The 26,171-nt window shown below is 40.4% G+C and overlaps 1 protein-coding gene across 5 annotated transcripts; it reads left to right on the top strand.

Annotated features, from left to right (window-relative positions):
- The first annotated feature begins 579 nt into the window (after positions 1 to 579).
- On the top strand, positions 580 to 25,223 carry fam120b (family with sequence similarity 120 member B). 5 transcript variants are annotated; one of them, XR_014873889.1, is made up of 15 exons: positions 580 to 700; positions 986 to 1,108; positions 3,088 to 3,278; positions 3,452 to 3,585; positions 3,677 to 3,799; positions 3,903 to 4,094; positions 5,333 to 5,597; positions 5,685 to 5,868; positions 8,078 to 8,179; positions 8,591 to 8,763; positions 10,437 to 10,529; positions 15,449 to 15,655; positions 16,414 to 16,561; positions 21,779 to 21,886; positions 22,743 to 22,855. XR_014873889.1 is itself a non-coding variant. In XM_085158162.1 (15 exons), exons 2-15 carry the CDS (start codon positions 988 to 990, stop codon positions 23,109 to 23,111), a joined length of 2,229 nt encoding a protein of 742 aa, XP_085014288.1. In that variant the 5' UTR covers positions 580 to 700; positions 986 to 987; the 3' UTR covers positions 23,112 to 25,223. The 5 variants fall into 5 exon arrangements, 3 of the variants coding, with proteins under 3 accessions (XP_085014288.1, XP_085014305.1, XP_085014296.1); XM_085158162.1 differs by lacking the exon at positions 21,779 to 21,886 and adding an exon at positions 23,081 to 25,223 and having other exon boundaries at positions 22,743 to 23,007; XM_085158179.1 differs by lacking the exons at positions 986 to 1,108; positions 21,779 to 21,886 and adding an exon at positions 23,081 to 25,223 and having other exon boundaries at positions 611 to 700; positions 22,743 to 23,007.
- Positions 25,224 to 26,171: the final 948 nt, after the last annotated feature.

Below are 26,171 nucleotides of genomic sequence, written 5' to 3'. Positions count from 1 at the left end.
GTCATTTTAGCTCCAGGTGCATTTGGGAAAGGTGCCCAGAGCCTGTAGGCCAAGTTCTGGGTGACAAAAAAATGCCTTCACAAGCCCAAAGGTCATAACTCTCGAGTGGGTGATTGGAAATGAAAGTGGGCAGATTTACAACACAGCTCCTCCCTCCTTGAAGATTAGGTTTTGGGTTGTTTTTTTCTGGAAAGCGTAGATTATTGTCCTCTCAGTCCACAGAGCATCTGGCTGTAGAGCGACAGATGCTGACAGCTGCACTGACGGCCAGCATATGTCCCCTCCTTTTATTCCTGCTCTGGTCACACAATGGAGTGGAAGGTACCGGGGGCGCTTTGTGTGGAGAAGGTAGACCTAATGGCTTTCAGCAAAAGACTGCCCACTCTCCAGGAGAGCAATTAGCCCTCCTCTGATCCTGTGCTGGAGTGAAGTCTTACGAGCCCACACAAACACAAAGGCTCATTCTCATTCATGACATTCAGGATGTTCGCTAGTAAGAAGCGCCGTGCCACGTTTTTATTTTTTTTGTCTCTGCACGCTCTTTGTTTTAATGAATGCGCGGTGGTCTCCATGCGCCGAGCACGTGCGTTTTGTTTTGTAACGTGATGACGCCACGCGTAGATTATAGGAAGTAGTTTGAGTTTACACCAAGTAAACACAACAGGGACCAGTGCTGCTCAGTGTCCAGCGACATTTCAAAGTGAGTTTTTTTTTTTTTTTTGCCATGTGAAGCGATACTAGAGTAGTTGTAGTAGCATTTGCTGTGACGTATCATCCGTGATACGAGTTTGCTGGCAACGGCACGAAACGGGGCTAAAAGCGAAGCTAACAGTTAGCATTCGTGTCAGTTCTCATTAAAATCAACTCCCCACAGTGACGGTGTTACACCAAAACAGATCCACCCAATTAAAAGTTAAAGTACACGCTATTTGGAAAGACGTGACATGCATCCTCCCGTAGCTCCCTGTGTGTTTCTGCTCAATAGGAATGGGCGTGAAGGGTCTACAGTACTTCATGGACCGCTGCTGTCCAGAAGCCTGTGTGACAGTGAACCTGAGAGAGATGGCCAGACAGCAGCAGGCCTCCGCAACCGCACCTCACACCAGCAGTTGAGTTTATTTCTGTGTGCAGCCAGTGTGACGGTGGCTCTGTGTCATTCATGAAATGGTAATATTAGTAGACCCCCCAGAAGCTCCAGCTTTCTCCACTGGTGTGCATGATTATGTAAAGTAATGTGAGGAAACAGCTTTTCAGCTCTCAGCTTTTCAGATGTGTGTACAATATTTGGCTTTATTAACCTGTTAAAGCAGTGGTTCTCTATTTAAGGGTGTTATGTTTTTTTGGAGTAGAGCAAAGGTGGAAGATCCAAACACAGGCTTCAGAGACAGACTTGAAAAGAAAAAAACTAACCCTTTATTATGGCTGATAAAGTCCAAAAGCAGAGGAAGAGTCCTGACATCCAGGCAACCAAATTAAAAATGACAAGGGACCAGCGAAACGCACACAAAAACAGCAGTAGTACACAACATAGTTTAACTGAAATACAAGGGGTATAAATACAGACAGAACAAACTGTGGGATAACAAGGAGATTGGAAACAGGTGGGTAACAAGAAACAGGTTAAACGTATCAGTGAGACAGCGAAAGTAAAACCAAATATAAGACACATTGGACAAGAGACAACCAAAAACAAACCAACCCAAAACTGGAATAACATAATAATAATGAGCGTATAATAAGCCATAATCACCCTAACTCAGAGATGGAGACTTAACAAATCCAGGAAGACACCAGGAAATCCAAGATTGTTAAAAACACAAGTGGGCCGTGGATGACCAAACTCCCATACTGCGAAGCAGTACTAGTACTACAAAGGGGAATCACTTCTTACCTAGGTAGATCACCATGGTAACTTATACTGCAAACCTAACTTGCTCTGGAGCAAGTCCCAGAATAGAGATCGAGGGGTATAAAAGTCAGTTCCCTGCAAAATAGTGCAACCATTCTTGGAAGATCCTTTGGTCTTCTGTTATATAATTCCACCATTGTGTGTGCTCTTATATTTGAGTCAATTTAAAGGAGATGTTTATCCAAATGATCAAAGCCAATGGCAGCTGCAAGGAAAACCGTAACTAAAAACTAAGGACTGAAACACCCACAAGATAGTGATTGAGGAAAAAAGTCATAATAACTTTAATTATTAAAATAAGCCAACTTGCTCCAACATTGCTGGCTTGGAAATGCTCCTATGATTACATATAGAGAGATTTTCTTTTAGCTTTTGGCTGAAGGAAATAGTTTGTTCTGGCCTTTGCCTAATCATCAGTTTTTAATGTTCTTAATGTTTAAAAAAAGCAAAATAAAACATCTATTTAAAAAACTAACAAAAATCTGTGGCTTGTAAACGAGACAGAGAGAACACTTCAACAACATAGGTGGTGGTCAGGTGCGTGCAGTTTAATGAAAGTACTGCTTCAGCAATGCACAAGTAAATACTGTTTACACCTGTTCAGTCTTTATTTCAGGGCGTGACATGGTAGTAACAATAGTTATTATCATGCTTGTACTTACAGATGTATTTGAAAATGTGTAGTAAAAATTATGGCCTACTGACAGAAAAAATATTTAGCTTAATTTGAAGTACATGTTTTCCTAACAGTAATTTTAATAGTATAGTATTAGTTGTGACATTTTTAGCTGTTTTCTGGTGGTAGTCATATGTACACCTTTGCTTACTAGTCATAACAACAGACCTAAACAAAGGCCATGCAATGCTAGGAGTTTAAAAGGTAGCACTTTTCTTTAAACCCATACTTAGTATATGCTATGCCTTTAAGCATGTTTATTCGGTGGATTGTAACACAGTACAGTGTAGTTGGTGGAAGCTAAAACCGTGCTTTTAATGGCATCTCTAAAACTTACAGAACAGGACATGTTCATGTTCCTTTGAAAATATATTATGACTTTTATATGCTTCTACTTTATTTTCCCATATTGGTTTACTGTACTACTATGTGTATGGTGATCATTGTCTGGGTTATCATGCAGGTCTGCTGTATGTTACATTTTGATTTCACTTACTTGCAGACCCCACACTTGTTGTGGATGGTATGGCTTGCTTGCGCCACTGGTATTCATGCAAGGACTGGGCATGTGGGGGCCAGTGGAGGGAGTACTTGGATATCCTAAAGAGATGGGTTGAGGCATTTACATCTGCAGGCATCCGACTGGTCTTTTTCTTTGATGGAGTAGTGGAGGAGCAGAAGAGGCAAGAGTGGGTGAGAAAATAACCTTAATAAATAACACCTTGGCAGGTTTCTACATACCTCAAATTGTCAGTGGTACAAGGGGTAGCTAAGTCACAAAATTTGCTTCAAAAACATCATAATTTTTTTTTATATTGCTCTCTTATTTTTGCGTGACTACAAAAAACCTTGGTTCTGGTCTACAGGTGAAGAGGAGACGCAGAGTGAACGGGGAGATTTCAAAGATATTTTGTCACATAAAAGAGCATGGAGATCAGCCGGGTAGAGAGCTTTTTTGTCTGCCCTCAGGATTGGCGACATTCACACCCTTTGCTCTCCGGTTTGTTTGCAAGACAGGACAGAATATATGCACCATAATTATAAAGCCAGTAATTCTAGTTCTTATACATTTGTTTTGTTTTGTTTTACAGGTCATTAGGTCAGGAAGTGTTTTGCTCAGTGCGGGAAGCAGACTATGAGATTGCCAGCTATGCTCGCCAACATGGCTGCATGGGTATTCTGGGAGAGGATTCAGACTTCATCATATATGACAGGTTTGTAAAATCAATCTCATAATTGCAGATTAACTTAATTTTATTGACAAATGTGGTCAAACTGTCTGATTGGAACATTTTGTTTTAACCCTTATCTCTAAAGTGCCCCTTATTTGTCTGTGGCAAAGCTGCGGATAAACAGCCTCACCACTGTCATGTACGACCGACAGAGGCTCTGCCAAACCATTGGACTGGCTGTTACCCAGCTACCACTGCTGGCCTGTCTCCTGGGTAATGATGTGGTGTCAGAGGAGAAGATGCGTGATGTCAGGAACAATGCGATGGCAGCTTACAGGTGCATATCTGCATCCGTATTGAATAGAATTAATAGAACATTGGATTTTTCAGTCTTATTTACTACTAAATCAAAGCTATATTTGTTGCTGGCTACATTTAGTTACATAATATACCCTTTGTATGTTAAAGAATTCCATGACTTCATTCTCTAAGCTTTTCTTTGACAGATTTTTTTTCAGTGTCTGTTTAAAAAGTACACACTTATTAAAAATAATAGTAAGTGTGAAACCTGTGGACTTTGAGATCATAAGCATGTTCAAGTTTGTTTTTCCAACACCTCAGCCCTGCACTTAAATGCAAGTTCAGCCCACTCAGGTTATCTTTTCCTTATCTTGCTTCACTTACCCTAACATCAGCAATCAGGCTAAAGTGACACATGAAAGTGGTAATCCCAAGGTTTCCTAACTTATCTTTGAGCATGTTCACATGAAAGGGATGGACTTAGCTCCCCTCTAATGTATAAGCCTAGAGGGAGCTGAGTGACTGATTGTACAAAGGATAAAAATATAATTTGATAAAAATATTAAGAGCAACAGAGCTTCAGTTAAAAAAAAAAGTGCTCTAAAAATATATGTGGGCTTTATGTACTATGGTCAGGGAAACTGGAAGAGTTACTATTAATAAAGTCTGGTCTGTTCGAGGCCAGGAAGGAAAGCCAGAAAAATGCAGTCTGTGTGAATGAATGCACTTATCAGTATCACAGCACTATCATTAACACATGGCTCAGCAACTCTGGCAGGTTTCGGTTGGATGATGCAAGTAGAAGAGCAAATATGAAAAAAGAATGCATGCATAGACTTACTTTACATTCATATTTGATTTTCGGCACACAGTTATGAACAGTTGTCCAAAATTGATCTAAAATTTCATCCAGCCAACTGTGAAATAAAAAAAGGAATAACATGTGGGAAGACCGTGAGTGGTGATGCTATTTTCAACAGAACTGGTTGTTCAGTATTTCATATCTGTTGATCCTTTACTGTCAGCTTAACATGCTTCAAAGCAGGTTAGGTCTGCTGCATTAAGTTACCACAGTGAGCCACCTTGGTAACCCTAGAAACGTGACGTTAAACCTGAAGTTACCTCAATAAGCCCAAATCCTTCTTTATTATACACATATCAACATGCGGTACCAACCCATTACTCTTTATTTTTGTCTGCAAAGAAAAACACTCATCTTGTTTGCGTTTGTCAATGAGCCAACATAGTTAAAATTCTTCATTTTATTGTTCCCAGAAAAAACAGTCCTGCACCACATTATGGTGCTCCGCAGGGGCAGGTGGTGCTAGCAGTGTCCCAGCTTGTGAGCTCTCTGTGGAGTACAGAGGACGAGGAAGCTGAACTGGTCCCACAGTCTCTGAATCTCTCGACGACTCATAGAGAGCTACTGAAGAAAGGCGTTTGCTTATACACACTACCTGGACAGAAACGTCCCGAGCTGTGTGAAATCTCCTCACTTCCTTCTGCTTTTGAAAAATATGTTAGCCCAGAAATCCTAAAGGTATGTTATAGTCATATATGTGATTTTGTTCTTTAGAACTCCCTGCAGACTGGAATAAATGTTTCTTTACTGTGTGGTTTTCCACAGGCATGTAGAGAGAAGCATGCAGCAGCAGAGGGTTTCATGGTTTACACTGTCTTGTGTGTGGGTGTCACTGAGTGTAGCAACACTCTGGAGGATGAGGAGGACACCGAGTTAGTGCCTCAGGCCCTCGTCTACAAGCCCTGCAGACAACTCATCTATGGTCTCCTCCTTCTGCTTGGTCACAATGGTAAAACAGTTAATACATAAGACAATGAGAACAGAAGCATACACGAATGAAAAAAGTCAACAAGAAATGCCAAAAACTACAGTTTTTCTACTGGTGACTTGACTCTGACTCCAACAGCAATTTAATACCCATAGACTCCAGTGTTAAAATACCCAGAAAAAACAACATATTATTATCCTATTAGAACTATGCAATGAGTTATTTATTTATTATAATCATTTGGATTTTGCTTAAAAGGTTACAGGGATACTCACTTTGGCTAAGAGGCGTGTTGATAGCCAGTAGGTGTCTATCAGGTCTTATTTTCCCAACTCACCAAGCTGGAACTTTCAATTCAATTCAATTCAATTCAATTTTATTTATATAGCGCCAAATCACAACAAATGTCGCCTCAAGGCGCTTCATAGATACAGAGAAAAGCCCAACAATCATATGACCCCCTATGAGCAAGCACTTTGGCGACAGTGGGAAGGAAAAACTCCCTTTTAACAGGAAGAAACCTCCGGCAGAACCAGGCTCAGGGAGGGGCGGCCATCTGCTGCGACCGGTTGGGGTGAGAGAAGGAAGACAGGATAAAGACATGCTGTGGAAGAGAGACAGAGATTAATAACAGATACGATTCAATACAGAGAGGTCTGTTAATACATAGTGAGTGAGAAAGGTGACTGGAAAGGAAAAACTCAATGCATCATGGGAATCCCCCGGCAGCCTACATCTATTGCAGCATAACTAAGGGAGGATTCAGGGTCACCTGGTCCAGCCCTAACTATATGCTTTAGCAAAAAGGAAGGTTTTAAGCCTAATCTTAAAAGTAGAGATAGTGTCTGTCTCCTGAATCCAAACTGGAAGCTGGTTCCACAGAAGAGGGGCCTGAAAACTGAAGGCTCTCCCTCCCATTCTACTTTTAAATACTCTAGGAACAACAAGTAGGCCTGCAGAGCGGGAGCGAAGTGCTCTAATAGGGTGATATGGTACTACAAGGTCATTAAGATAAGATGGGGCCTGATTATTTAAGACCTTGTATGTGAGGAGCAGGATTTTGAATTCAATTCTGGATTTAACAGGAAGCCAATGAAGGGAAGCCAAAACAGGAGAAATATGCTCTCTCCTTCTAGTCCCTGTCAGTACTCTTGCTGCAGCATTTTGGATTAACTGAAGGCTTTTCAGTGAGTTTTTTGGACATCCTGATAATAATGAATTGCAGTAGTCCAGCCTGGAAGTAATAAATGCATGAACTAGTTTTTCAGCGTCACTCTGAGACAGGATATTTCTAATTTTAGAGATGTTGCGCAAATGGAAGAACGCAGTCTTACATATTTGTTTAATATGTGTACTTTCCATTCATATTTCAATCAATCAATCAATCAATCAATCAATCAATCAATCAATCAATCAATCAATCAATCAATCAATCAATCAATCAATCTTTATTTATAAAGCACTTTTCATACAAAAAGAAAATGTAGCACAAAGTGCTTTACATGGTTAAAAGCAGCCCCCCCCCCCCCCCCCCCCACACACACACACACACACACACGCACACACTTAAAAAGTAAAATTGGACTGGGTACGCATGAGCCAAATTTGTGCCTTTGGTCTTTTTTTTTGATCAATTAAATGTAATTATCTGATAAATATGGTCTGCTCAGTAATACAGAGGCCCAACTTTTATTTTGAAGACAAACTGCCTTTGTTTCGTGGTTAGTTTGCAAGCATTTACAGTCGGCAATTTCAGCATCCACCACTGTTGACGTCTTCCATGCAAACTGTGGGCAAGTGCAGCAATCTGCTAGTGACTAAAGCAGTCAAAAGGAGGTTTTTGGTGCAGCACCCTTTTTGTAACGGATTTCACCTGCCAGTCAGGATATATACTTTTCCTTAGCAACCAGTTACCAGGGGGTTACCGATTAGTTTTTAAGTCTGTATTGTTGAGGTCTCATTTAACATTAATCAGCAGACATCTGGGTCTGAGTGATTTCACAGTGGCTTTGTCTGTCTTCATATATAGTCTGTGGTAGACGCATGTAGATTCTGGCAACATCAAAAATATATCTTCAGTGGAGAGGCAAAGGGATTACGAACCGTGCAGACACACACACGTCAGCGGAGTTTGTGCCGTTAGTTTTTATGTAAAGTGAGGAGAATGATGATGTTCTTTGCAGAAAATCGAGTAAATGTTGTAAAACATGACAATGTTGTGCTTTTTCAGGAAGGATTGAGGACCCTCCAGCAATCAGGGAATGGTTTGTCTTCCCCGGAAACCCTTTGAAGGAACCTGATATAGTCCACCCTCTCCCAGTCAGCCTGCCATGTACTGTACCTGCTGTTTTTCATATACTTATCTCTGTATCTTTGGACACAAAATAAAACGCGATTTCAGTCCAGTTACACCACCAATACAAGATTTTATTTGATTTTTTTTTTAATCCCTGAGATGATAAAACGACGACTATGTCCATGATTCTTGGTTTATGCACTATAGGACTAAATTGCTCCCAAATAAGCAGCAACCAAATGAGTCCTGTGGTTATAAGTGATTGTTTCCTGGGAATTATGTTTTCTCTGTAATTAAAGTCATTGTAGACTAACCTTGAGGCACCAGCGGCTTTAAGACTCACGTTGAAAAGCTGGCTCTGGTTACGTTTAACACATGAAAGAGATATTGTGCCATATTTTTCCATCTAAAATCCATAGTATTTTTCTCTTTTGCTCGAATCTATAGGTGATCAACCCAGTCTGGACTTGTTATGGCTTAGCACGGGTCCTGACGTGGCTGCTCTTCGCCTGACAGCCTTCTTCACAATTTTTGGCTGTCCTGAGTTTTCGGAGCTGCATGGAGTTATTGAAGACTCTCTCCTGGCTGCTCTCTGCCTGGTCACATATTTAGTCCTACAGGTAGTGTAGATGCGTTTATCTGGTAGTGATCAGAGAATGAAAATAGTTAATTAAGTTAATTAAAGTTATTTAAAGAGAAAAAAAAATCAGAAATATTTGTATGATTGTCTGGGGAAAGGATGTGATTTAATTATTAATGAATCAATAGCAAATGTAACTTATTTTTACTTGTACATAGGAAAAAATCGAGGTGCTTTTTGTTTGTCACACATGTTTTACAGTCTTCTCTGGTGTCATATTGATCGATTCTGCCCCAAAAAACATAAAAATAATATTAACAGCTGTACTTTACAAATGATTGCATCTGCAGCATGATTGGTCTTTCCTCTTTTGGTTGTTATTGGTCAGGGCACATGTTTGGCTTGGGCTCCGGTTAAGCTGTTAGATGAAAGGGGATGATACCTACAGCTGGCGGTTCATGTAAACAAAGAAATGAAAGACCAAATATGTTTGATGACAGTTTAACGTACGAGTCAGCTTTTGATTTGGGATTTACATCTATAACACGTACACAACAATTATTCTGCTCTTTTGTCACCGTGTGATGTAAAGTCAAACATCGCTTGTTGATGGCTTGACGGTAACCATTATCATCCACTGGGGGCCCAGTTTAGACACAGACACCGGCCTTTGTAACTTCAGCTCTTACGTCAACAAGTTCTGATAACCATCCAAGGGCTTTGAATAACTCAGGAGACAATTCTCAAACCACCTCAGAACTCGTATTACTGTATTTTGATTATAAATCTAAGAGTGTATCAATCTGAGCTGCTTTTGATCCTGTTGTAATGCCCTGTGATCACTAATTCGTATGTGAAAGAAGCCGAGATTTGTGCTTTTGGTTTGGGTATTTTGCATTGACGTCTTCTGACTGAGCTTTAACACAACATTGGATCGCGTGACAGGATAACCGTGTGTGCGTCATGTTATAGAAGGGAAACATAAATTATACCTTTTATTAACTCTTTTTCAGAGACACTTGAATCACTTATTAATGCGTTTCTAACAAAGATACATTTTCAAAGAAAAGCTCAGATGTCTTGTTTTCAGATGTCTTATTTTTGTGTAACATGTTATTTGTTGTCTTAAAAGTATGCTTTGAGTACTGCTTTCTTTTTTCTTTTCTAATACATTTAACACACGCCAACTGAAAAACACACTAAAAGTTCGGTCATAGATTTAGTCTTATTTAGATAGTAGTAACTGTTTCCTCATGTTTGCCCCACCTGGAGAGACAGAGCTGAATGCTTTGATACTAAAATCGACAGGCAGCCTTTCAGACTGGTTTTCAGTCAGGCGCTGGCTGGCTGGCAGCGATTTAAATGAATGAAGGCCCTGACAGACAGGACAGTAGCTTGTTAGAAGGAGGCTAGACGAGCAGATGATTAAAGATGAGCAGACAGCATGACAGACAATAGTAGCTGTTGTCTGATCACTGCAGCATTCACATTCCCCTCTCGCTCTTCTATTTAAATAACTTCAGGGTTTGTTTGTTTTGTACACACAACTGGGCAGCCTTGTCTCTGTAGCCGCCATTGTTTCTTTTTGTGTTGACTTGTTGCACAGCGAGCAGACAAAACAAACTGACCCACAAAGAAGACACACTGGGATGTGATTGAACTGGCTAACCATGTATTTTCCCTTGTGTGTTTGGTTTGTGCGCATGTTTTCAGGTACAAACTTTATCTCTAGAAGACGTGGATTCCTACCTGAGTCAAGCTGTGTGTCTGAGACTGAAATCCTCTCAGGAGCTTCAACAGATCGAGGTCTGTCACAAACGCGTTTAGATCATTTGTAAAAGATGCTTTTGATATTTTATAGTTGTTTTCAGATTTTCACCCCCACGTTTTTTTAACGGTGAAGCCAAACATTGTGTATCCCGCTGCATGAAGACAATGTTAGCTGACGTTTACAGTAAACAAAGTCCTCTTGGGGTAAACACAGCTCTGAAAATGTTTCCATTAATAGAAAGTGGAGAGAAAACATAAATAAGCTGCTGATTGACGGTCTTTCCAAGAAAGCATACAACAACCTTGAAAAAATAAGCAGTTATGATAAACTGCAGGGTGTTGTTGTTGTTGGAAATAGAAATTTTGAACCTTGTTTTTAAAATCCAGTCGTCAGGAATGAGCGCACATACACCGGTGGATATTTATTCTTTTTGGCATTTCTGTGCAATTAAATTTATATAAAATGTTTATACTTGCTTAGCTAACAATTTAATTGTCCAGGATTTTTAAAGTTTACTTTCATTGTTTAGTTTTGAAACTATAAAAGCCACTCAGTTTGGGCAGCTTTATTTTTTTGCATTTTAATTGGAAGGCTTGCAGAGTAGATGGAGGAAACGCATGAAAAGAGGTCCACAACATAGCGCAGAGGACATTGTGGTTAGGTAGTATGAACCTGACCCACAAAGGTCACACCAGAAACACTTTCATTTTTAAAATCCTCTCCCTGATTCTCATTTACACAGGATTGTCTTAAGATCAAAACTTGGTTTTCAAAGACTAGCATCCCCAAAGCAGCATCATTATGCAGAAATTAAAGAAAATTGAACCTATTATTGCTAATTTCCAGCTCCTTACTCTCCACAGCACCAGTGTCAAAATAATCCATGCCTGTCTTGGGCCTGGGTTCAGCCCCTGTGTCTGAAGTACATATAAGAATATCCTCTCTCTTTGACATCATACAGAGCCAAAGCACTCAGAGCAGTGTGAAGTGTGAGGTTTTAGCTCACAGGGATTATTTGTACACACACTCACATCATCGTTTGAAACTTTAGGCATGTTTAAGTCCAGCATCCACCATTGAAATTTTATAAATACACTATATGGATAAAAGTAATGGGCCACTTACACATTACACCTACAGGAGCTTTATGGTATCCTATTCTAAATCCATAGGCATCAGTATGGAGTTTATCCAATTTTGCAACTCTTACATCTTCCGCTCTTTTGGAAAGGGTTTCTGCAAGATTTTGGAGTGTGTCTGTGGGAATTTTCCCCCATTCAACCAGAAGAAATTTGATTAGGTTAGACAATGGTGTTGGACGAGAGGTCCTGCTCGTAATATCTGTTCTACTAAAGGTGTTCAGTGGGCTTGAGGACAGGATTCTGTGTGGCCTAGTCATGTCTTCATGAACCTTGCTAGTCTACCGTCCATCAAACTTTATACTGGGCACAGTGCAGTCAGACAGGTAATGTTCTCCTGGCATTCACCAAACTCAGATTAGTCTGTCAGATAAAAAAAGATGCCAGATAAAAACGTGTGATTTGTCACTCCACAGAACACATTTCCACTGTTCTAAAGTTCAGTACCTGAGTGCTGTACACCACTCCATCCTATGCTTGGTATTGTGCTTGGAGATGTAAGGTTGCATGCAGCTGGAAACCCATGCCATGAAGCTCCCGCTGCACAGTTGTTGTGCTGATGTTAATGCAAGATGACAGACGGTCAGACACAAGAATGACAAATCACTCTGTTCGAGGGTATTTTTGCTTGACTCTTCTTGTCAAATTTATTGTTTAAAGAGTTTTCTTATTGTTTATTAGAAATATCCACCATTGTAACAATGAGTACATGGCTGATTGCACAGGAAAAGCAAAATAGTTTAGCTTTAAATTTGAGATGATTAAGAACGATACATTTTTAGAACAGATTGGTATAAAAACAGAGTGAACCAAAGTCCTCATCAGACATGTATTAACAAAGCAGTGGATACTGCTACTTTATAATTTCAGTCTTCAGTGAAGGGGCATCGTGGGACTTGTGAATTCTCTCAGATGTGAGCGTCTGAGAGTCAGCTGTGCATTTCCATTCTCTGGGAAAACGACCGTTGTGTTTGCTGCCTCTTTGTAGCCCCATTTATTTTTACTGCTTAATTACCATACTTATGTCTAGTAATTTGTATTTGTGCTGCTCATCTGTTTTCTACACAATAATTAGGGCTGGGCGTTGATTTGAATATGTCGTATGGGAGAGGTTCAGAGCTGCAGGAGGGGTTTTAACTGAGTGACTAGTGTACGGATTAAATACGCACATAAACACAAACAGACAAATTGTTATTGATGTGCGTATGGTATTCATTTTTGCAAGTTTATATCTGTGTGTGTGTGTGTGTTTGCACAGATTCACATACATCACACATCACAGCAGGAAGTAAATCACAAAGATTTTCTTTATTAAAAGATTAATTTATGAGAGAGAAGTGTCTGTTTGTGGGAAAAGTGTCACCCAGTGTGTGTGTAGGAGAGAGGGGCTGTGGGTCATAGGTTTTTGGATGCGTTGGTTGTGTTGCAACATTCCTCCCCATGGGACAGTGATTTTGGCGTTTGTGTTTGTGTGTGCGACAGAGAGTAAGCTGGCGACAGTCGCCTGTCTGTCCTGGCTGACGCTCACCACATGGAGCTATTTACACCATGCACACTCCGCCCCACTGGACACACACATGCACACACACATTTCTGTCTTTGTCTCTCTGTCTTTTGTGTGTGTGTGTGTGTTCTCACGTTCTTATCCTTTTTGCACTCGACCACTCTTTCTCTCTCCCTCGTGTTGCTCAGTATCTCTTTTCTGTCTTTGTGTCTGTGTGTGCCTTCAGGCTTGTGTGTCTGTCCAGTGTTTCATTGTTTTCAGAAGGTGAAGCTGTGTTTGACTGGAAGCAGGTGGCAGGCAGGGATGAGTGTATGTGTGTGTCTGTGTACACGTAATCACTGTTATCAGTGCTATCTGAGGGACAGGTGAGAGCAGACACACACACAGAACATCTGCCTGCTGTTACAATCAGCTTGTGCTCCACTTCTTCATCCTCCTCTTATTTTTTATTCTTCTCCTGCAGTTTGTTTTTGTTCTCTCAGTTACACAAAACAGCTGTAAGATATATTATAAATTTGCCTGATTTTTTTTATTATTTACTCAGGAAAATCTTATCTTTATTAGGGCATTTACAGCACCGTGCAGAAGTCTTGAGTACCTCATTTATTTATGTTTTGCTTCCAAGGAGACTTTCTAGAATTTTTATTAAGTGGTGTTACAAAGTTTCCCGTTGTCTAGCCCTCTGGCTGTTTCCAGAGGAATGGCTTTTATTTTGTTTTCAATGACCTACGAATGATTCAAGCATAAGAAGTCGTGCAACTCAAAGGATGAACCAATGTGTCTACACACAGAAGACAACTGACCAAAAAAAAATTTTTTAATAGTATCTTTAGCCACTTTGATACCAACAGGCTGTCATAAAAAACACAATTTATTCCAGTTATTATGTTTTTTTTTTTTTTTTTTAAATAACACATAACAGCTTGAAAGTCATAAAAATCATCAATAAGCTGATTCCCAAAGAGCTGCTAACAGAAAAGTTGGCATACCTGAGCCTGATGTGCAAAAAAATTGAGGAAACCACACAAGTGGAATGCAAAAGAAATTGCTGCAGTATCGTAAATGACCTGAAGGTCGTGCCTTTAAGAAAAATTTAGCAAATACCTGAGAGGTATGATCCATCAGCTGATCCATCTAGTGTCTACTGAAGGATCACCAGAAATGACTTGATGCATGCTTGGTGGAGCATGCAACTTCCAGATAAACTGAATCATATTTCTCGGATTTCATCACAAATGGTCTCAGTAGAAGTGTGGCTGTCAAGAAGCAATTCTTAAGGAAGGGAAGCAGGAAAGAAAGGCTGGGGCATGCCCGGCGTTTAAACATTATTGATGCAGTGTGGGCTCATCCTGACAGAAAAGGGCAGCCAAAATCCAAAAAAGGAGCTTTGAATGTCCTTCATAAAGCCCGGAGACCTGGCTGCACCTATTTCCCAATTTTCTGGCGAAATATAAAGAAATGAGGGAAGGGTGAAGACTTTTGAAAAGTAAATGGGGAGATTTACTCTTGTTTGCTGCAGTATAAGAGCAGGTTCACTCTGAGATATCTCCTGTTTTCATTTTACTTTGTTCATCCTCATCATTCAAAATGTCCTCAAGCATAGTTATATCCAGAAAAAAAATATAATTATGGTCTTAGTTTAAAAGCCAATTTGAGTCCAACTAAGCAAAGAAGTTTCACCATCACATGCAGCCAACAAATAGGAAGATATACAGAGATGCTTCACTGTCATCTGGCAGTGAGCACGAGGAAACCAAGTGAAGTAACAGTGAAGTGGGTGGCCTGAGGAGTATTTTAATTTTCTGATTTATGAGTCAGTGCAGAGCAGATATGTTTGTGCAAATTGGGGTTGGGAGACAACAATGTTCAGGAATTTGTTGCGGACGGTGACGCTAAACACATTGAAGGAACAGATGGCTCTGTGCAGCAGGACTTTTAAATCTGCTGCAGTTCAGAAAAGACACTAATGCAACAATCAGTGCTGCAGTTGATCTCAGTTTATATTTATCTATTGATGTTAGCAGCATTTGACAGTCAAAGAGCGATTAAAAGCTCTTAAATACTAGACAGGTGATTTTTGCATTTAAAAAGGGAAATAATCAACATCAAACAAGTCTCTCTTTGTGCTGAAAAAAAGTCTTCTCCTACATGTGGTAAGCTCAAACTCAACCCACTGGCAGGATTGTAAAGAGTTGTGTTTGTGTCATCGGTATCTATTAGGTGACTGACAATGGCCTGTAGCAAAATATTTGATTCTACTGTAAAGAAGTTACAGTCTAAATATACAACCAAATGATTTTTTTGTTTTCAGCTGCCTTTGTTTTCGAGTCGTGCGGTGCAGTTGGGATCTCTGTACGTCCGAGGGCTGAGCCACCTGCTGGGTGCTAACTGTGCCAGCGGCTGCCCGCTGCCCAGCGCTGCTCTAATGCCCTGGCACAGCTTCGATGGACAGCTGTTCCACTCAAAGTACCTGCTGGCACACAGCGGCACAGAGAAAACTGAGCTGCTGGACCACGATGTGAGTGGAGATGGGACAAGAAAAATGGGGCATTTATGAATGTGTCAAGACTTCAGAGGGCGAAAGAAGTGACTTCTTATTCCAGCTAGTCTGGTTTTGCTTCTGTTTATGTCATGATCCTGGGTCCTTTTGACCCAGCGTTTTGTGTTTTCTATTAGTGATTTTGGTTCTGTTGTTCCTCCTGTTTAGTGTATTCTGTTCTGCCCATCTATTCCTGTGTTAAGTCCGCGTTTCCTAGTCTGTCTTTGCGTGTGTGTGTTTCCTGTTTTATTGTGAAGGTCTGCGTCGTATGTGAGTGTTTTTAGTTTGCCTCCCTAGTCTCGTCACGTTAATCACTCCCAGCTGTGTCCCCCACCTGTGTGTAATCTCCCTGTGTTCTCTGAGTGTTTTTAAGTCGTGTCTTCTGTCTTAGTCGTTGCTGGTTCGTCTGTGTGGTTTCCCTTCGGTCTCCCTGCGTCTCTCCATCCGTCGCTCTGTGTATTTCCCCGGATCTCCCTGCATCTTTGTTCTGGTTTGTTTTTGTTAGCTCTGCCCAGTTTAGGTTTTCCTGCTCATGTTCACCTGCCGTTACTGTTTATTTCTACTCGTGTTAATAAATACCCACCTGCACCAGAGCTGCCGCTTCCGGGTCCTAAATAGTTCCCACACGGCTTGCCCCGGCAGACCGTGACAGTTTATTAATTCAAACGAATGTCTTTGGTAGTGATAAGTAACTTAATCTGTGGGTGTGTAATCTTACGTTTGTCTCTTTCTCCCAGTCGTCCACCCTGTCTCTGTTCCTCCAGTTAAGGGAGAAACTTACAGAAACTTGCAACAAGAGAGGTAGAGTCCTGCAGTCCAGACCCAACGCACCACAGTCACGTCCTAAAACCACAATACAAACCGGATACAGAGACAGACACTCGGGTGAGACACACACACTTGATACCTGCTTTTATCTGATTATCTCTGTACATGTGAATACTGGCTCGTCACTTAAAGTTTCCATCAACTCTTTCTCTTCTTTAGGACCTTTTGGTACAAAGTTTTCCTGTAAACATGTTGCTTAATTTGTCTGACGCATAAAAAATGATATGAATATGCGTTCTGCATGTTCAGTAGGGGTGGGGGGAAAAATCGATACTGTGTAGTATCGTGATATTTTGTTTGCTAATAATGTATCGATACAGGGACAGCAGAAATCGATATTTTGTTACAAAAAAGGTTTTTGTGCTCTGACTTCAGAGCATGTTGATCCTTTTTCTGAGCAAGAATCCTGACATTCCTTCACTGTCCAAATGTGTTTAACTTTTTTTCGGCAGCAATAAACTTTACAGTTTACTTATTTTAATTTAATACATGTTTTATTTTAATTAAGTTTAAAACTTTTTTTATTTAATGTAAAATTATATTTTGTTTTAATTTACTTTCAAATTCTTCAGTTGCTGAATGGGCTGCATAGTTTTCATAAATTGCATAGTTCAGAATAGCTATAATTGTACCAGATGGTTGCATTCAGTTAAGTTGGACTAGACTGTAATACAAACCATTCAGTTTGTCAACAATAAAACTGACTCAAATGAGAGAAAGACTGAGTGTGAGACTTTGATATTAGATAAAATGAATATTGATAAAGTTTACCTTTATGTACAGAATCTGAATATCGCAAAATATTTTAAAAAATTGCAATAATATCGTATCGTGCGTTAAGTATCGTGATAATATCGTATCGTGGGATGTATGGTGATTCCCACCTCTAATGTTCAGATGATGGTTTAAGTTGCTTTGTCTCTTTTTGTGCTGGTCTGTGGTATTAGTATTTCTTAACACTTTAGCTTTATTTGTCAGCTTTCCAAACACTTAGTCTGCTCTGAAAGCGATAATTGAAGAGTTAAAATCAAACGGAAACGCGCACTTGGCCTTGTTTTGTGCTGTTATATCACAGCAGAATACAAACTGTAGAAAGTACACTGATGTTGGTAGCACTGGCTCACAGAACAGCTGATGTGGTGTGCACATTTAAACGCGAGATCCAGAAAGTCGTTCCAAAATATTTATTATGACAATGATGATTTAGTAGATTTAACAGATGAATGCATGCATGATTTTCTCAACACATTCAAATAAGAACAAAAAGAATTACAATTAAGGACCAAACCAAGTCACAGTGCTTTCATGCTACTGAAAGGACTGAAGAGATTAGAATGTCAACTTACGTCACTAATGCATCCACCATCATTGGATTTCTATTTATTTAAAGTTAATACAGAGCTCTCGTGTAACTACTATACATTTAAGTCAGGAAATATCTATTTACATTGCATGGCAATCAGATTTAATGTTAAACAGTCTTCTTAACTTACAGGTTCTTTGTTCTCAGTCTTTTGGTTAGGAGGTTAAAGGCCTACCAGGCCAAAGGGGTGGAGTTGTGCTGTGTGCTGGTGTAGAGAAGTTGATTTTAACACAAATGTGTTAGGATGCCTGGGTCGTTGAACCAGGGTTTTTGAGTTTATTATATTATTTATAATTTCTAGTCTTTGGGTTTTCGTTAGAGTCATGTCTTATGGTTTGTTTCTGTGTAATCCTTGGTTGCTGTCTCCCCTGTCTGCTATATCCCCGTGTCCAGTCGGTGTCTGTGTCTGCCCTGGTTCCACATCTCTGTTCCCTCTGTTGTAGTGCCTGCATGTGAGTCTGTGTCTTTTGTTCAGTCTGTGTTATGTGTTTCCTGTTTTACTTTGAAGGTCTCTGTCTTATCTCAGTGTGTTCAGTTTACGCTTCCTTGTCTCGTCAGTTCTGATTTGCCCCAGCTGTGTTTCCCTCCTGTTGTCCATTCCCTGATTGCTCCCTCTATGTATTTAAGCCCTGTGTTTCAGTTTGTCATTGTCGCGATCTACCGTTTATCTAGCTGTGTGTTCTGTCCGTGTAAGTTATTTTTTGGATACTCAGTTTTGTTACTTTTTTGAGTTTAACATTAAAGCTGTTTTGAGTTACTTTCTGTCTCCGGAGTCTGCACTTTGGGTCGTTCTCCTGCCTGCACACAGCCGTTCCCTAACAAAATGGAGCTTACTGTGCCTTTCCTTGTTTGTGCATCAAACATGGGCTTCTATTGTCAACGTACGCATAAGTAATGCCCCTGGGCTGACAGCTCACTATAAAAGAGAGCACATATCCTCAATATGATCATCTCATCTCTGGATGTGAGCGCAAAAGCACTTTTACATCTGCTGTTTAAACCTTGTGTTAATGAGGGGCAGCCAGTCAGAAGAGAGTTAGGTTAAAGGTAGAAGTGCTAAAGTGGTTTCAGGGAGAGCTGAGAAGCTATGCTGAGATACAGTACAAAATAATTTAAGGCTGTTTAAATTGCTTCTGTAGACAGTCCTGGGATAGAAATGTGGGGAAATAAATTATTGTAATAAGTCGTCGACTTTTTTTGTCCTTACCATTCACTTTGTGTGTGTTGTTTTCGTGCTGTATAATTTTGCTCCCATTTGATCCATGACTCTTTGGAAAAAGATGTTTGATCTAAAGACCATCCTAAATGAGGATCAGAAAGAGAAAACCCTTCTGACTGAATATTACAGCGTTTCTGGTGTGCTCTGGTAACCTCGTGGTTCAGATGCATACCATATAACCATAATGTCCTCTGTGCTATGCTGGGGACCTTTGTTGCACATCAGACCAATTTTCTTTTCATGTGTTTCCCGTATCTGCATCTACTCTGGAAACAAAACAAAAAAGAAAAGAAAGAAGCCCCAAAAAGAGATGCCACGAAGTCTCTATTATTTTTTACGCTTCAGTTGTTTTTATATTTTAAGCTGTCCAAAAGTATCGAGTGCTGAAGAGGCCCCTAGTGATCCGATGGGTGCAATCTGTCTGCGAGCTCACATGAAAAACTAATAAAAAAATCCTCCTGGAGCTGAACAGAGAAGCATCATTTTAATCTGACAGTTGATCTGCGGTTGTAGTTCTTTGGGGCCCTCATGGAACCACATTACCCAGAGGGCCATGCTGTAATGAGCTCCATGTGTGCTGCGGCCTCATCACATACCGCCGTGCTCATTTGCGCGCGCAAATGAGCACGGCGGGCACACACACACACACGCTTGGATCGCGCGCACACACACACACGCTTGGATCCGAGACTTGCTTTGTCAGTGCACTAGTAATAGTGGGTTTCTGTTTATAGGCTGGGAGAGCTCTATTTTAAGACTCACAACAACTGATTACAGACTCCTCTCGTCTGTCTCTCCCCTCTTTCTGCTCCCCTTCCCCTCGGTTGTTCCCCTCTGTTTTACTTTTTCTATTCATCATCTTAACTTCTATCAGTGGGGTAGTTTTCTTCCAGCTTTCAGACTCTTCAAAACCCTTTGCTGTTTCTTGAACCTTTTCACACGCCTCCTGTTTTGTCATGAAGGAGCATTAATGCATCGTTATATGACGGTCTTGACTGCAGTGTGTTCACTGCACTTCACCTCTTGCCTGGAGTTTGCAGACCCCATCACAAAAGCCGACTTAGCGGGAGCTTATGAAATATGAACCCGCAGTTTCTCTTCAACCCTGTGACTTATAAACCTTTTGCGACCGTTGCGCTGCATGCCATGTTGGCACAGATCCTCCAGTTTGCGCCGAACTGTCTGCTTTCTGCCCAAGTCAACCCTTGTGGGTCTCATGAGAATGTTTCTGGTTTTATAGATGGAAGGCTATACACTCTTTATACCTCAGTGTTTCATTTCTGCCAGACACAGACACTGATCATTACTACAGAGCTGTGGGGAAATGAGTGTGAGAGTGTGTGTGTGTGTGTGTGTGTGAGCTGCAGAGAGAGCATGCATGTGCGTGAGAGTAGCGGTGGCGCTATGTGGTATCGTTGAGGACCCGGGTTTGGTTTTTGTTTGAATCAGGCCTGATGTTTAGTCTCCTCAGCAAATATCTCCTCAGCCCGCCTGCCCTCGCAATTACACTCCGCCAGTGAATCCAGTGTAGCTCCTCTTCCACGTCTCTCCAGCTTATCTGTTCAAAAAGACAAGATGTAATTGTAAACAACCTTATTTTCATGCATTCCTATCAGAGCTGCACATATTTGCAATAAAATATTTACCCTAACCTCTAATGTTTCCCTTCTTTAGCAGCTCCTTTTTTCTGCAAGACATAAAACACCTTTAAAAAGATTGTGGTCCTTGTGGCCTCGCTGACACATTACTCTCGTGCTCATGGCATGTGTTACATACTCTTTTTCTGCACCTTCACATTCAGGCACTGGATGGATGTGAAGATGGCGGTCTGATTTAGACAAATGCGCCGCTCCCGTTTGGTAACTCTAAAGTTGGACTTGATGTTTTATTTTGAGCACTTTGTAATTGGCATAAAACGTTCCACATCTGTCAGAGTTTCTTAAGTGTATGGCAAGTCCCAGGCTTCTGTGAATCCAACAATAGATTTTAGTGGCAGCTGAACACACCCAGAGAAACTGTTCCTGCCAGCAGATCAATTTCATAATCAGTCGTGCAGCAATAAAAAGCTGCTCTGGAGATGTTTTGTTATTTGTAAGGAAAGCTGTATAAACTCTCAGGACAGAATACTTTCATCGCACTATCATAATTCGGCTGTCGACACAGTTAATGCAAACTTGATGATTGTGTGCGTCCTGTCTGAAATTTTTAATTTTTGCTGTTTTGTGGGCTGTTGTCACATAATTGTGGGAAGACTTAAAAGGCAAGATGGATATCTGTGTATGTTTGAGAGAGGACGAGATGAATGTTGATACAGTTTGAACTGATTAACATTTACATTTAAGACTGCTGATTTCCATTATTAGTCAAAGTTATAATCATGTACTGGTTTCAGTAAAGTCCTATCACAGACTCTAAATAAACTCTTATTAAAACACAGAATGTATATGAAAGATCGTCATCTCTGGATCTGGAAAAAAAAAAAAAAAAAAGCCGTTCCCAAGGAGCTCCTCCTCTCAGTCTAATTGTTTAGAAGTCTACAAGTAAATGGCCCTCCTCCTCATGACACTTTCCTCATGGGTTTATGGTCTCAATAAACTCTTTTAAAGTATTTTTAGTACAACATGATGTTTCTTTTGTGGTCCCATTTATTTATGTTTTATTTGAGAGTTTTTTTTTCTCTTTTATGTGATAGAACAGGGAGATTAGACAGGAAAACTGGGAGAGGGGGAAGACATGCAGTCAGACTCAAAACCTTTTGGCTGCTTTCAGCCTTGCGGTACATGCTCACCTGCTCCACCAGGTGAGTTAAGCTGGTGCCCAAATTGTCATCCTAATTTAAATAAATGTCAGGTGGCAGGCACAGACTGGACGTCACTTTGACGGTGGCGTGAGGATAATTGTGGTCTGCTTTCAATTTGGCACAGATAGCCTTAGGATATCTGAAGAACTTGGGCTTGTCTTGTAATCTGGATAACTTTCCAGGCTCAGTTGAGTTGCTTTATATCTGCCAGTATCAAAGAGAACCATGTTATTAAAAATGAAGTATCATGCTAATGTAGCTCGTATAATATTCTAATAAAAATATTTTTTGTACATCTTTTGTACAGTCATGGAGTCATAAAGACTGTTATTTTAAGCTCTTATTCATTTGCTAAAAACACACAACTTACTGATTTCTAAACTATTTTCTACACTAGACTTCCAATCACATCATTTAAGTGATTGCTTTAATCGTATAGAGACAATCTGATATGGTGATTGCCTCCCAAAACACATATGGTTAGCCTGACTGACCCAGGGTGGAGTCAGATTTCCAGCCTGCTACCATATAAGAAAGTTAGACATCAGCAGCTGAAATGTGCACCTCATGGCTTCAAAAGAGTACATCATGTCACTGTGGGCTCATCTATTTTTTGGATACAGTCTGTGAATTATAAAATGAGGTAAACGGTAACTGTTCTCAAATTCGTCAAAACTGGTGATAAAATGCCAGAGTTTTGTTAATGCCCTCCAGTGACCAAGAATCATTCGAAGCAATCTAATGAATTAATAACTCGCACGTCCAAATCTCTGGACTGAATGTGTCTAAAACCTGTTTGCTGCATTTTTGGATGTTACAGAAGCACGGTGTACGGAGATTTGTGTCTTACCCTCAGGTTGGGCTCCCAGTGGTGGTACGTGTTGGAGGGAAAGAGAGGAGACGACGGGTGGCCATTGGCGTGGACGGGGACGGAGGGAGCGAGAGGAAGAAACAGAAGCTCGAAGAGGGCCGTGGGCGAGAGGAGGACACAGCGACGGAGGTCGTCATTTTCACTCATTTTATCCTGACGACCACGATCGAGGAAATCAGAACACAAGACGCCCTCCGAAGCCCAGAGGTCGAGCGTATAACAACAGAGGGAAATACCAGCTGGCTCCGAGGTAGCAGCAGAATATGGCACAAAAATGTCAGTTTACAGTTTCCTCTTCTCTAACTCATCTCCTCTCCTCTCAGATGGCCGCAACCTCCGGCTCCAGGAACGTAACTCGACAAGGATTAGAGGGGAGGACTTTGGCAGTTAAGAGGATGGGAAAGACACAGTGAAAGAAGAGGAGGAATCTAATTTCTCTGAACAAACTGCTTAGTGAATGAGCTGTCAGGAGTATTTGTCCAAAGGATGCAGGAGGTAAATGAATGGGGATTTAGAGAGGGAGGAATGAAGAGGTTTGGAATGTGTCTGACGTTTCATTTGTCAGTTTCGTCCATCACCAGCCTCGGCTTAATCTCTGGAAAACCTGTTTTACTATTACACAAAATGAACAGCATGAAGCCATCAAACAAGCAGTAAATGAGACGCTTCCATCTTACATCTGAGAGGTGGATTAACAGGTAACCCTTGAGGCTGTTTTTATGTCTTATCTCAAACAATAAAAAGGCGAAGATCTTAAAAGCTGTTTGTGTACAGTGCCTTAATCCTTTCAAAGGAATGGGATTAACTAGAGAAACAGTAATACTGGTATCAAATATCAAATGAGATGGGACATCAGTGGCACACGGCTTCATACAGTTCAGTAATGGGATACCATAGGTGAGGTGTGAGAAACAAAGCGAGGCCACTGGAGAGCCTGTTTTTAAGACGCACACACTTTTGTTGGTTTGCTCTAATGGAGAAATATGGAAAACTGTTGGAGAAGCTTTCAGAAAGTGGGTTGTAGCAAAGCAAAGGTCTTGACAGTCGTGTGATTCTTTAATCAGATTTAAATTTCTCTTAATGCCAGCACGGTTTTCCAGTTTTAGACCTTGTGTACGTAGGATTTAACAAATGACCTGTGAACATGAACCTGCAATTTGTTCTAAAGATCTCAGGGCTGCTGGTGCTTCTCTGAGACATCACTGCACCGTGGTGAAGCTGACCTCTCAGGACTTATTTGCACCACTTAGAAACAGCTTAAAGTATTTTCCCACTCAGTGAGAATACCATCATCAGTACTGAGGGTGTGCAGATCAAATTGCTGTTGCATCTGTGTGTGTTTGTGTGTCTTTGTGTGTGAAATTGTTGAGGAATGTATAGTCAGCTTGCCCACCTTCCTGTAGGACCATAATTGTTGTAAAACCCAGCAGAGAGGAAAAGGATGCAGAGAAAGTTCCCCAGGCCTCTCATTCCTGTGTGTGTGCATTCATGTGCTCATAAGCAGAGCATAAAAGAAGCATGATGTTAGTCAGTAAATGGAAACAAATAGAAGGAAATCAAAGTATAGATACACAAGCTCAATCCATTTCATATTCAGATTACTACTGTGAACAGTGGTTAAAGGAACCGACTGATGGTAATAAAGGTGCGATAAATTGTGCTACCTTGTTTTAAAGCCTGTGGGACATATGGGTCAAAGATTATGTGTGCATACACAAGAAACCTTAGTCAAGGTTTCAAAACCTTTGGGCTAAATCGGAGATGTCAAACACAAGGCCCGGGGGCCAGAACTGGCCCAGCACAGAGATCAGTCTGGCCCACTGAACAATATAAATCTTGTGAATTTAACTTTTAGTAGGTTTTACATCTTTTCCTCCCTCATGGCCATCTTTCACCACACACTACACCAAAGAAATTAAGTAATAGATAAACGATTAAATGACAGAACAAAACCCTTTCTTTTTTTAATATCTACCATGGAAATGTATGGGGTTTTTTTGCAATGTGTTCCAAGTGGGGAAAAAAGGCTATTTTCTGTGAATTAAAAACTTTCAGCTTTATAATTGCAGAACAGTCTGGGCAGTGAGCTACTAGAAATAATGCTATTAATGTAATTTCACACATTAATTTCTTACAATTTTAGCCCAAGTAGTCGTACTGATTTCTTTCTTTAATACAGCTCAGTTTCTTTATCAGAAAGAAAAACTGAGACATAAGTATAAATTGCACTTCTTTATTTTAAGATATCTCTGGAGATAAATCTGTAGTTAAATGTCCTTGCATTGATAGAGGGAGTTTCACTGGTGCGACTCATTTAAAATCAAAGTGGGCTTTGTGCGTCCACAATGTAAAATGAGTTTGACATCCCTGGAATTCAACTAAGACAACAGAAAAGAAAGAAGTTGAAGAGGATTATGTATGAACCAAATCCTTCATGTCCTGCAAATAAATTTATACTTTCATGCATTTACAGTGCTGTGATATCTATTTTTTATTTTTGCATGTTTTACAAACTTAAATGTCTCAGATCCATCCATCCATTTTCTTCTTCTTCTTTAATATTAGACAAAGGCAACCCAAGTAAATGCAAAATACAGTTTTTAAAATTATGATTTTATTTATTAAGGCAAAAACAGCTATTTGAAATTTCCCTCCTTGTTAAATCATGAATTAACTGTGATTAATCATATGTTAATGAGTTTAATTTCACGCTCAGGCCTGATTACTGACAGATCCGATGAATCAAGAAATGACTTAAATAAAGCTGAAACTGTTTGACAAAGTGAAATAGGAAAAGATCTTATAAAGTAACACATGCCATGATCTAAACAAATGGCTGAGAAACAAAGTTGCTGCCATTTATCAGTCTGGACAGGTTTGCAAAACCATTCTTAAGGTTTTGGGACTCAGTGAGAGCCATTATAGTCCAACCTTCTCAGGAAGGTCTAGCATACCAAAGTTACTTCAAGAGTGTATTGATGACTCTCGGACGTCACAACAGAACCCAGAACAACTGCTAAAGAACTGCAGGCCTCACTTTCCTTAGTTAGGGTCAGAGTTCATGATTCAACGATTAGAAAAAGACCAGGAAACATTGGCATCCATGGGAAAACCACTGCTGACCAAAAAGGACATAAAGGAAATGAAAATATTTGTTATGTTGGGGTATGCAGCATCACATCGTGGACTTAAATCCAGTTGGGATGCTTTGGCATGACCTGAAACAGGCCGTTTCAGTGTGGCTGAATTAAAACAACTCCTGAAAGACTAGTGGGCCAAAATTCCTCCACTGTTATTTTCATATGGGCACAAACTGATGCTGTAAGACAACACAGATAGTTTTAATCAGGGAGCTGGCAGGTTCAGTGTTGTCTGATCTGACTGCATCAGACGTTTGCCATCTCCATTCAGAGC

This window comes from Neolamprologus multifasciatus, chromosome 1 (assembly GCF_963576455.1).
Source record: "Neolamprologus multifasciatus chromosome 1, fNeoMul1.2, whole genome shotgun sequence".
Lineage (NCBI taxonomy): Eukaryota > Metazoa > Chordata > Actinopteri > Cichliformes > Cichlidae > Neolamprologus > Neolamprologus multifasciatus.
The sequence above is the reverse complement of the archived record's forward strand: the minus strand, read 5'-3'. Positions and strand labels throughout refer to the sequence as shown.

What these genes read in the sequence shown, in the direction of transcription:
- fam120b (XM_085158162.1), top strand. Translation starts at nt 988, where the DNA reads ATGGGCGTGAAGGGTCTACAGTACTTCATGGACCGCTGCTGTCCAGAA. An exon ending in GACTTCATCATATATGACAG is followed by an intron (nt 3,800 to 3,902) that starts GTTTGTAAAATC and finishes TTATCTCTAAAG; the next exon opens with TGCCCCTTATTTGTCTGTGG. An exon ending in TTAGCCCAGAAATCCTAAAG is followed by an intron (nt 5,598 to 5,684) that starts GTATGTTATAGT and finishes GGTTTTCCACAG; the next exon opens with GCATGTAGAGAGAAGCATGC.